The sequence below is a fragment of the Asterias amurensis genome, chromosome 4, assembly GCF_032118995.1.
Source record: "Asterias amurensis chromosome 4, ASM3211899v1".
Taxonomy (NCBI): domain Eukaryota; kingdom Metazoa; phylum Echinodermata; class Asteroidea; order Forcipulatida; family Asteriidae; genus Asterias; species Asterias amurensis.
The window spans coordinates 11,164,511-11,176,591 of NC_092651.1; the positions used below are offsets into that span (position 1 = coordinate 11,164,511).

Sequence of the window (12,081 nt, forward strand, 5' to 3'; positions counted from 1 at the left end):
ACCGCGGTAACGTTCATTCCATTACAATTTCGGGGGGGGGGGAATGTCTCACAAAATGCGTTATATACTATACAAAGCAGCCGTATAGGCCTACTACCATGTATATTTGTATTGGCAATAATTGTCAGAGTCATGGCCAAACGTTTATACATACCCTTTAAATTATGTGTGCAACTTGTCCTTCGGAAGAACTTGACAACACATTGGGTTTACGTAAAGCTTAACCAAACCATATCTTTATACTGTTCAATGTCTGTAGAATTTAATTAAGGACTAATCGATATTCATTAAAGGCACTGTACACTACTGGTAATTACTCAAAATATTCTGATTATGGGAACTTTTTTCCCTTTGTTGATTGAATTCGAAATATCTTTCTGATACAAAACTCATTGATTGCACAATATAAATATTGACAACTCTGGTTTATAACAAAGTAAACCATATGCATTATGTAAATGTCTTGGTAAATTATGTTGTGTTGCGTGCGCATTTCGTGTCACTGACATTGCTACCAAGCTCTACACGTGTGTTGATTGTGGCATGGATCGACTTGTTTAGCAATGCAGACCTGCAAGCCGTTATAATGACTACGTCTTGGCAAAGAGTGGGTTTTCTTTTTATCAACAGAACTCATCTTCATTCTGTTTGACGCCTCCTCCGGTTTGCCTGACTGCAACGAGTTTTTTTTTATAATTGCAAATCACGAACTCTCATTATTTACATCACCACAACACGGGTTTTGTATCTCTCTTGTCACGGCCGGACCTCTGATGCGGCTACCTTCACCAATCATGAAGCTCTAGTGTTTGACGAGTGCTTTAATTGCCACTCTATTGTTAAGTACATGTTTACCTCATTTAGTAGTTGTCAGTGCTGCTGATTGAAGTTGACGCTGTGTAAGACAAAAATAAACGGACCGTACAGTGCTATTTAATGACTGTTTATGTGGACATGTAGAATGAAAACGGTTTGAACATGATGAGCTGTCGATATGTGTCCAGTTTGAGCGTAAGAAACTCCAACAAGTAATTGACTGCGTTGGATTGTTGTTCGAGATTTTAAAACAATGGGGTTGAATTCTACTTTCAATGACGAAACGGAGGGATCAGGATTTTCCGAGATGCCGTCGGCAGTGCCGTCTCCCACCTCGATCCTCACCCCGGTGCAACGAGTGATTTTGTCCGGCATCATGATCTTCATCAGCATCAGTGGATGCGTGGGGAACATTGTGGTCATCTGCGCCGTGGCACTCTCCAAGAAACTCCGCTGCATTACTAACGTCTTCGTTGTGAACCTAGCCGTTGCCGACTTGATGACCTGTCTGAATATTCCATGGATGGTGGTGGCTATCCTAAGCGTGGATGGCTGGCCCTTGCCGGACTGGATCTGCAGCTCGTGTGGGTTCACCTTGATTGTTTGTATCGGTAGTAGCATCTACACCCTAGCCTGCATCGCAACCATCCGCTATGTGGTTATAACAGGCACCCCAGGACGATGCCAGACTCTATACACAATACCCAAGCTATGCACTATCATCACCTTGATCTGGACAGTGCCCTTGCTGCTTGCCTTTGTGCCCATCGTCTTTGATCTTGGCAAACTTGGATATGACTTTAAGTATAGCTCATGCACATGGGATACTGGCCACCATAACTCGGAGAATCTCAGTAAAATATTAGCTGCCACTTATTACCCGCTGCCTTTCATCGTCATCACCTACAGCTACCTGAAGATATTCTTCCACGTACGCCGGCACTCCCGGACCGTTGGAGTGTTGTTGACCGTCAGCTCGACCGTTCGCCCCGTTGGTGCCATCACCGCCTCAGCGGCCGCAGGAAGCCTACCCGGAAACCCTCCGAGCGCACGGCAAATTAGCTCACAGTCTCACAACCCGAGGGAAAACAATCCACCACGAGAACACAATAACGTCCGGGCAAAAATAAACAGGAGACAAGTTGAAGTGACTAAGAACATGTTCTACATTGTGTGTGTATTTTTGTTGTGCATTTCTCCCTTTGGGTTTAGTCTGTTTTACGAGAAGAGTGACCCTGTTATACCATACGCCGGCATGTTAATATTCTGTAACAGTTGCATCAACCCGTTTGTCTACGCCACTAAACACCCTGTTTTCAAGAAAGTTATCTGGTTGATTCTGAAGTGTAAATTCTCTAAAATATCCTAACACACTGCAGCATGGAGTTTTATTTCTTAAAACTATTTTTTTTTTTCATTTGCTCGAGGCTGATTTTTTTTAAGATGTATGATAACGTTCAGTGTGTATATCAAACAACTGTAATCTGCCATGAATAAGAAAATGTCAGGTTTACTGCATCGAGCTGATCATAGTTTGTGGCCTTAACCCATGTTCATATAGCCAGGTACTAAATGAAGTGTAAAACCATGAAAAATATAGGCCAGGAAAAAATGCAGCCTTAACCCATGTTTATATAGTCTGATACTAAATAAATTATAACATGTAAATATAGGCTAGGACTGAATGCAGCGTAAAGCCATATTTATAGATTCTGGTACTAAATGAATTTTAAAACAATGTAAATATAGGCTAGGACTTAATGCAGCATAAACCCATGTTCAAATAGTCGGGTACGTGTAAATATAGGCTGGGAATAAATGCAGCCTAAACCCATTTTCATAGTCCGGTACTAAATGAAGTATACAACCATGTAAATATAGGCTGGGACTAAATGCAGTTTAAACACATTCCGGTAACAACATCCATGTAAAAATATTATTTACAATATCTGCATTTACGTCAAGGAAGCACTTTACGCAGCGCAGACGTCTCTACGTCATAACCAAAATTATGAAAAAGGGAACAATTAACTGCGCTCCTTTTCACTGTTGATAAGTTAACTTAATTTATATTCTTCTATCATAAATTAACAGGGTACCTGTCGTGCAATACATAATCACACTGGTTACATACAGCGTGCTTATCTTAAAGTCACCTGGAAGCAGATTTTTTTCTTTCTTTCAAACATAAGAGTATATGCTTACGAACAATAAAACAATTTAGTAATTGTTTGTCACGATTTATATGTTTAAAAAATATATAAAGTTGTTTAGGGGCTGACTCCGCCTACCCCTTTTGTGACGTCAATCGAGGCAGACTTTGCCTGCAATGCGTATGGTAAACACACGTGCAAAGTACATGTACGTCCAAGTCGTGAGTTGGTACATTTCAAAAAGTGTTTTTCTGCAATCAGCAGCAATACACCTGGTCGGCATTGCCGGAATTTTTTTTTAAACAATTGACACTTACAAACTCACGGACGGTCCGTACATGTACTTTGCAATTGTGTTTACTCTACGCATTACAGGCAAAGTCTGCCTCGATTGACGTCACGAACAGCGCCCTCTTGGGTCGGGGTCTACTCTAACATTTGTAAATAACATAAGAACTGATTTTTTAAAACCTTAGTTAACTGTTTATTCACATTCCACTCATCAAAACACATATATTAGTGACAAAAGCTTTATTTTGAAAAAATACCACTTCCAGGTGACTTTAAGCTAGGCTTATCTATGGTGCAAAGCTTATCATCTTAAGATACGCTTAACATGTTGCACTTAAGTTTGTGTAGTAGGCCCTATGTATTGAATCATATATGTAGTATAGTGCAGACATCTTTGTAAAGTTTCTTGTCTGTAAGAGTGTCAGATTTACGTATACAAAAAGATGCTTTCTAGCCTCAGTTTTTGGTAACGTGACCTTGGACTGGAGAAAAACAAACAAAGTTTGACTGTTAAAGGCAGTGGACACTATTGGTAATTACTCAAAATAATTATTGGCATAAAACCTTACTTGGAAAAGAGTAATGGGGAGAGACTGATGGTATAAAACATTGTGAGAAACAGCTCCCTCTGAAGTGGCCTAGTTTTGGAGAGAGAAGTAATTTTTCACGAATTTGATTTCGAGACCTCAAGTTTAGAACTTGAGGTCTCGAAATCAAGCATCTGAAAGCACACAACTTCGTGTGACAAGGGTGTTTTTTCTTTCAAAGTTCTCTCGCAACTCCGACGACCGATCGAGCTCAAATTTTCACAGGTTTGTCATTTTATGCATATGTTGAGATACACCAAGTGTGAAGACTGGTCTTTGACAATTACCAATAGTGTACACTGTCTTTAAGCCCGGTTCATACTTCCTGCGAATGTGATACGATTTTTGACGTCACAAATTCACAACGATTAATTCGCATCAGTTAATATTACCAAAACTTGTATAGAGCCCTAATCATGTAAACATGCTCTAGGGCGCTGAACATGGACAAATAGACAAACTAAAAAATAAGAAAATACGGAACTATAGCAACGGGAGTAAACATTCTTAAAAACATTCAACAACAACTTAATCAATAGAAATCGTGAAGTATTAAAAGTGCAATTAGGTCTAAAATCTCAAATACAAATTGACTTGTGATGAACTCCTGCGAAACAATCGCTGCGAAAACAGAGCTTCAAAATTCGTATCGCGTAATTAGCATGAACCGGGCTTTACCCAATTTTATCGTTTTGCATATAAATAATGTCAAGAGGCTTTTATATAAATGTTTTCAATATCGTGATAAGTTTTATAATGTTCTTGTTTTACTCATAATCAAATCTTTTGATATTTGCTAACAGCATACATTAGGTATGTATTGAAGAGATCACAGTGCACTCTTTTACAACTCGCCAACACAAGGGGCACTTATCTATGCGTAAACTTTGGGGTACAACCTAGCCCTATATAGGACTCTTCCTCTGTACATGGTCACTGTAGTACAATACGAAAGTGTAAGGCCGCCAGGGCTAGGGTACAACCTACAAACTAGATTGTTAATAGCAAAGCACATTTTTTGTTATTTAAAAAAAAAAAGTGAAGTTAAGTGTCAATAATAATCACATCATGGTCAACTAATTTTTTTAATGTCTCAACCGTGTCATTTTAAAGTAGTTGATTTTTATCCGTCCCACTTACACAAGTATCATATGGACAGGGTCTAAATATAGAGCATCCCCAAAAAGAGTGAATTAAACCTTAAAGTGCCTCTGACGAATAACAGAGACAAAAATTAACGCTATATTTGTTTTACTAAAATAATGAAAGATAGAGCTAATAACAATGGCTTACTGCACAAAAAGAAAACACCTACAGAGTTGAAGCTTAATAAAATAAAAAATAGGGTTTTTTAGCTGTTTCGTAGCGAAGCGCAGCGAAACAGCTCTTGTTTTTGTTAAAGTTTTTTTTATTATTATTATTATTATTATTATTATTATTATTATTTTTTTTTTTATTTGTCATCTTCAGAAAAATTTCATATAAGTGCTGATTTGCAATGTTCCCAAAGAGCAATTGCAATGAAATTTTCAGGGATGAAAGGTATTGGTGCAATGATCATTGCGAAACAAGGATGTCATTATGACATAATCAGAAGTCACGTGACGTCATCTTAAAGGTGTTGTATTTTAAATGTTTGAAAATTTATAACAAATCAGCCACAAGAGACCGTAGGTTTCTGTTTGCGGGATTGGGGAGGGATAAATAAGGTCTTCATTTTGTTTCGTGTGCGTGACCTCACATGACCTCTACATCCGGTCGAAACCGGAAGTCGCCCTCTAATTCAAAATTGGAAAAAGATATGAAGTTGCTTTTAACGATGTTAGTGCGTGGCAAGGGTGGGCAGTTCAAAAAAAATACCAATGACGTCACATAATGCAACAGCGCCCTCTAGCGGCAGGTTAAAAACTCTTCAAAATGGACTTTTTGAAGATGTGTGTGGTGAAGTTTTTTGTAATCACTTTAAATTTTACACACACGTTAACTGTCAGGCAGCCATCATATGTGTGAAGTTTCAGATCAATGACGTCATCGGGGGTCACGTGACGCGGCCTTAAAGGTGCACTTTTTGAACTAATATAACTCCCTAAGTAATTATGCGATCATGTTGAAACTTGGTAGGTTGTTGGATATTGACAAGTTCTTATGCAATATTAAAGGACGTCATGATGACGTCATCACATGATTTTTTATGATTTTTTCAATTTTTGCACCTTTAACACATAAATTGCTATCTGAATATGGTATAATCCAAATTATTTTTTATTTATGCCACATTGGGCAAAATTGCTTTGAATACCCAACAAATTTAAAACTCAGTTGAGAAATTTTAAATTTTTGTTGACGAAACAGCTCTGCATTTGTGCACAAATGCAATTTAGCTCTAGTTTATTTTATATTTTCATCAATACTCAATGCTAATATAGAATACCGAAGTAGGAGTTAAGCATGTGTACTTTTATCTTTGTGTAGGCCTATGTCACGGTATCTTTAAAACTGTGCGCTTGTGAACTACGAGTAGGCCCACGCAAACAACATATAACGAGAACTCGAATGTCTTCCCTGTGGTTTATTACTTGATAATAATGTTCAATGCATAACATGATAACAAAATCGGCGACCCAACAACTACAACTATTACCGGTAATAGCACATAATACCAATTATAACACCCCTTGCAAGTATTCTGCCTGCTCATTGGTTTAGAGCGCGTCACATGACATGTCTTAGTTTTGCTAGACGACGGCCGTCGGTTTGCCATGCGCTAGTCCGAAGACTAGCACATGGCGCCGTGCGCTAGTCCGACAGACTAGCACACGGCGTGCAGTACCCAGACGTCCGTTGCGTGTACGAGTATGACAAATTAATAGTCTGTAACCATTTCCGATTGCACGACACTACATGCAACACATTCAGTAAAAGTGTTTGCAATCTGTATTCGCGTCGTCCGTGGATTGTAGCATTTAGGTCTGTAACTTAATAATAATAGTACAGTATTTAGAAATGTTTGGAGTGTTATAAAACAAATATTGACTGCTTTTACTCGTGCAATGGTTAAAAACTATGACTCCCGAGGTGATCCCCGGAGCGTTCTATTTTCCCGAGGCGAAGCCGAGGGAAAATAGAACGCTCCGGGGATCACCGAGGGAGTCATAGTTTTAACCATAGCACTCGAAGCAGTCAATATTTGTATACTATAAGCATGATAGGAAAAATCCTACAAAGTCCTACAAAACTGTAATGTGAACTAACTTAATAAAGATAAGGCCTAGTCACTACTGATTTCGTCAAGAACACATTATCTAGGCCTACTACTCCATATAAGAGTGCATTCAAATCAAGTAATTCCCATTCTGCTCCTTGGGAAAAAAATTGACGTATCGGCCCCATAGGCCCTAGTGAGGGATCGCTTCCTGAGTTACGAGACGACCGCGTAGGCTTATGGTTTGATTTCAGTTTTAAGGTGCAACCAGGCGTCAAAGTGTTCGTGACCACAGTCCTCTCAGTGTTCATTTATCTCACCATTGACTTGCGCCTTAAAATTAGCCGATTCACTAAAAAGTGTTTCCTAATACTCCAAAAATGAATGACCATACAAATTTGATGGCAACAAATAGGCTCAAACCTCAGTATCACCCTGACATGACAGTTTATGAAGTTATCATTATATTGATGGCCACTGATCAATATTGGGATGGCCCTAGACTGGTCCCATGTCCTTATCCTTTGAAGGGACCAATGTTGGGTAGGTCCTAGACTGGTGTCATGTCCTTATCCTTTGAAGGGACCAATATTGGGTAGGTCCTAGACTGGTGCCATGACCTTATCCTTTGAGGGGACCAATATTGGGTAGGTCCTAGACTGGTCCTTTACAGGGACCAATATTGGGTAGGTCCTAGACTGGTGCCATGACCTTATCCTTTGAAGGGACCCAATATTGGGTAGGTCCTAGACTGGTCCTTTATACAGGGACCAATATTGGGTAGGTCCTAGACTGGTGCCATGTCCTTATCCTTTGAAGGGACCAACATTGGGTAGGTCCTAGACTGGTTCCGTGTCCTTATCCTTTGAAGGGACCAATATTGGGTAGGTCTTAGACTGGCCCCATTCCCTTATCTTTTGAATGGACCAGTATTGGGTAGGTCCTAGACTGGTGCCATGTCATTACCCTTTGAATGGACCAATATTGGGTAGGTCCTAGACTGGTGCCATGTCCTTATCTTTTGAAGGGATCAATTTTGGTAGGTCCTAGACTGGTGCCACGTCCTTATCCTTTACAGGGACCAATATTGGGTAGGTCCTAGACTGGTGCCATGTCCTTATCCTTTGAAGGGACCGATATTGGGTAGGTCCTCGACTGGTGCCATGTCATTATCCTTTGAAGGGACCAATATTGGGTAGGTCCTAGACTGGTGCCATGTCATTACCCTTTGAATGGACCAACATTGTGTAGGTCCTAGACTGGTGCCATGTCATTATCTTTTGAAGGGATCAATTTTGGTAGGTCCTAGACTGGTGCCACGTCCTTATCCTTTACAGGGATCAATATTGGGTAGGTCCTAGACTGGTGCCATGTCCTTATCTTTTGAAGGGACCAATTTGGGTAGGTCCTAGACTGGGACCACGTCCTTACCCTTTACAGGGACCAATATTGGGTAGGTCCTAGACTGGTCCCATATCCTTATTCTTTGAAGGGACCAATGTTGGGTAGGTCCTAGACTGGTGCCATGTCCTTATCCCGTGAAGGGACTAATATTGGATAGGTCCTAGACTGGCCCCATGTCCTTATCCTTTGCAAGGACCATTATTGTGTAGGCCCTATACTGCACCCTGTCCTTATTTGCAAGGATAAAGACAGGTGTTGGGTTTTCGTATACACTTGTAGGCCTTAAGTTGGATGTAACTGCGAATCTCATGAAGACCACGTGTAATGATGCAAGGTCAAATGTAATTGTGTACAGTAGCTCTTTATAGCGTTATTCACGATTCTCGAAGTTAGTGTGACGTCAGATGTTCAGGCTAGGTAGGCCTAACCCATTTGGAAAAGGCTTCAGGCCGCGCCTGAAATCTTTTAATATTTGAGTCAGAAACTACCTACTGTCTGAAAATCTACGTACTTCATCAGAGGGAGCCGTTCTCTCACAATGTTTTTCCAACAGCTCTCCATTGCTCGCTAAGCAAGTTTTTATGCATGCTAATATGAGTCATAACCAGTAGTGTCCAGTGCCTTTTAAGGCCATTTTCCACTTAAAGGTATATGGTTTTAATTTCCGATTAGGCCTAATTATGAGAGACACGTCACTTACGGTTGATGGATATATGAAATATTGTTTGTTGCTGTAGACCCGCAGTAATTGGTGCATTAGGCATGGTTTTGTGTTTTTAGGTTGACCTGTCATTTTACGTCAACATGGCGGTGCATCTGGCTATAAAGTCTTGTGGCCTTGTAAGAGGCTTGGGCTGGATCAATAACATTGAAATTCATTCATAACCGCGGATTTCTCTTGAAATTGTAATAACAATGAATAAGATCGTGGTGTGTAGGTTCTTTAAAGTGAAGGTCTACATTATTGGTATAACTCTCAAAATTAATTGCACAAAAAAATGGGTGAGAGGCCTACAGCATCTTTCTATAGCTAAAACCATTTAAAAAAATAATTCACTTCAAAGAAATCTAGTTATGTAAAAAAACAAGTAATATAGGTTTTCTCGGTCAAATTCGGCAAATGAGCAGTCAATTTCATTTTCATGCGTTCGAATTAAAGCTGTTTTGCCTCTCCGGTTGTTACTGCGTTTCAAATTCAGAACTCGGCCATTCAATCTCGTTTTGAGTCGAGACAAATTCCTTTAGCACTCTGTTCAATTTAGCGTATCGTCATTCTTTTTCGTGACACACACGCCCAAAAAGAAGCGACTGCGAATTTGAATGTTTCTTTGATTAATTGTTAAATTGAATGATTATTTTGTTAAATCAAATGATGCAACATTACATTTGACTAATCATAAAACGAAATCGAATTACCCTTTTTTAGTAGCATTCGATTTCGCGCTTGGAGGTTAAATTGGCTGCCCATTTACCGAAATTGACCGAGAAAACCTATAATAATAGTAATAATCTATGCCCAAAATATGAATCTGAAAAGAACAAAAAATAGAAACTATTCTTTTTGCATGGACATATGCCTATCTCAAGAAAATCACCACATTTTTTTAAAGCATGTTCACATGTTAGTTTTATTGTATATTTAGGATTAAAACAACCGAACGGTTCCAAATACCAAACGTAGACTTTGCCTTTAAGATTGGATTAAAATGGCCTTAACTGTTTGTCACAAGGGGTACGGTGGCATGCGGGGACAGAGACATCGGAATAATTAATGTATCGAACTTTTGGTGATCTCTAATACGCGTCAGCCATTTTTCAAAATGGCCGTCAATTCTTATTTAAAACTACCTAACTCAATACTAAGTAAGGACGAATTTTCATCTATGCTATATAAGATGGAAGAGGGTGCTTGTCCCCGCACATTGTTCAGTTTAACACACTCGTTTTCCTACTAGTACGTAAGTAAAGGCCGAGCCACACTGCAGCGATAACGAAAACGATAACGATCACGACGCAAAGAACACGCATTCTATTGGTTGAACGAGCGTGTGCGTATTCTGCGTGGAGCAATTCAACCAATAAAATGCGTTCTCTTTGCTTCGTGATCGTTATCGTTTTCGTTATCGGTGCAGTGTGACTCGGTCTTAAGGCCCGGTCACACAGGCCCCGATAACGAGAACGAAAACGATAACGATAAAAATGCACACACTCGATTGGTTGAATGGGCGTGGGCGTATTCTGCGTGGAGCAATTCAACCAATCGCGAGCGTGCATTTTTATCGTTCTCGTTTTCGTTCTCGTTATCGGGGCCTGTGTGACCGGGCGCTAACCCCTTATACATTACATGCTCACACAGGGAATCAAACACTAATGTTCGCAACTTGAGACGCTGTTGATAAGTCTTAGCATAAGTTAGCAGCTCATTCTGAAAGGCAATATGTTTTATTCATGTGGTCCATGTAACCCGAGTTAACCGCGAATTCCTACAGACGGTTCGAGTGTTCAAAAAAATCAATGATTGCTGAATGTTCCTCCAAAAACAACTTATTGTTTTTTTTATCAAAAGTTGGTAAATTAATCCACGATTTTTCGATCAATAGAATATAAATGAGGTTGTGTATTTTACTCTTACAGAATTCAATATCGTTTAAAGGAACACGTTGCCTTGGATCGGACGAGTTGGTCTATAAAAAGCGTTTGAAACCGTTTGTTATGAAATATATACGGTTAGAAAGATGTTTTAAAAGTAGAATATAATGATCCACACAAGTATCACTCAAAATTGCACGGTTTTCGTTTTATGTCACGAACTATCACGGTCGGCCATTTATGGGAGTCAAAATTTTGACTCCCATAAATGGCCGACCATGTTATTGGACGAGGTAAAAAGAAAACCACGCAATTTCGAGGCATATTTGTGTAGATTATTGTATTCTACTTTTAAATCATCTTTCTAACCATATGCATTTTATAACAAACGGTCACAAAACGCTTTTCAAAGACCAACTCGACCGATCCAAAGCAACGTGTTCATTTAACCCCTTATATCAAAAGGTCCACACAACCATAACATACTTCAAAATGCAATTTAAAACGTTCTCCATTGATACCGCACAAAATTGCATTGAATAGGATTTTGTGACCAACAAAATATATTCTAATCGACTTAATGTTGTAATGCTCCACCGAATGCTCACATACAGAATTGCGTCAGTTGTTATTAATACAGAAATTTCATAGCAACTGCAGTTTTTTAATCAAATTAAATTCTGGTTGAAGTGCACTTTACAAGGGCGCTGTACGATCGTAAAAGGACTAATTTGAGGTTCGTTACCGGTCGGTAATAGAGAGCGAGTAACAGACACTGTCAGGCTTTTGCCTTTCCCGAGAAACATAGCTCTATGATTATAGGCCAACGCCATTGAGCTGAGTTTGTTCGTTTTTTAGAAACGAACAAATTGCTTAGTTTGTTTAGTTTTTGGTTTGGTTTATGTATTTCTTTATTGTTTGCTTCCTTTACGACTTCGATAGTTCGTTATGTGATCTTGTTTTTCTTGAAATTGTGTTCGTTATTTTATTATTTTGTTCTTTGTTTCTGAAGGCTGGAAGGACAACTGCCTGTAATTTA

The 12,081-nt window shown here is 39.3% G+C and overlaps 2 protein-coding genes across 2 annotated transcripts in view; both read left to right on the plus strand.

Moving 5' to 3' along the window:
* Window positions 1–12,081, plus strand: part of LOC139935734 (cytoplasmic FMR1-interacting protein 2-like) — a 49,962-nt gene that overhangs the window by 11,719 nt on the left and 26,162 nt on the right. The gene's annotated exons all lie outside the window — the stretch shown is intronic.
* LOC139936413 (melatonin receptor type 1B-A-like) lies at window positions 912–2,676 on the plus strand. Its single transcript, XM_071931235.1, has one exon. The coding sequence runs from the start codon at window positions 1,070–1,072 to the stop codon at window positions 2,183–2,185; it is 1,116 nt and encodes a 371-aa protein (XP_071787336.1). The 5' UTR covers window positions 912–1,069; the 3' UTR covers window positions 2,186–2,676.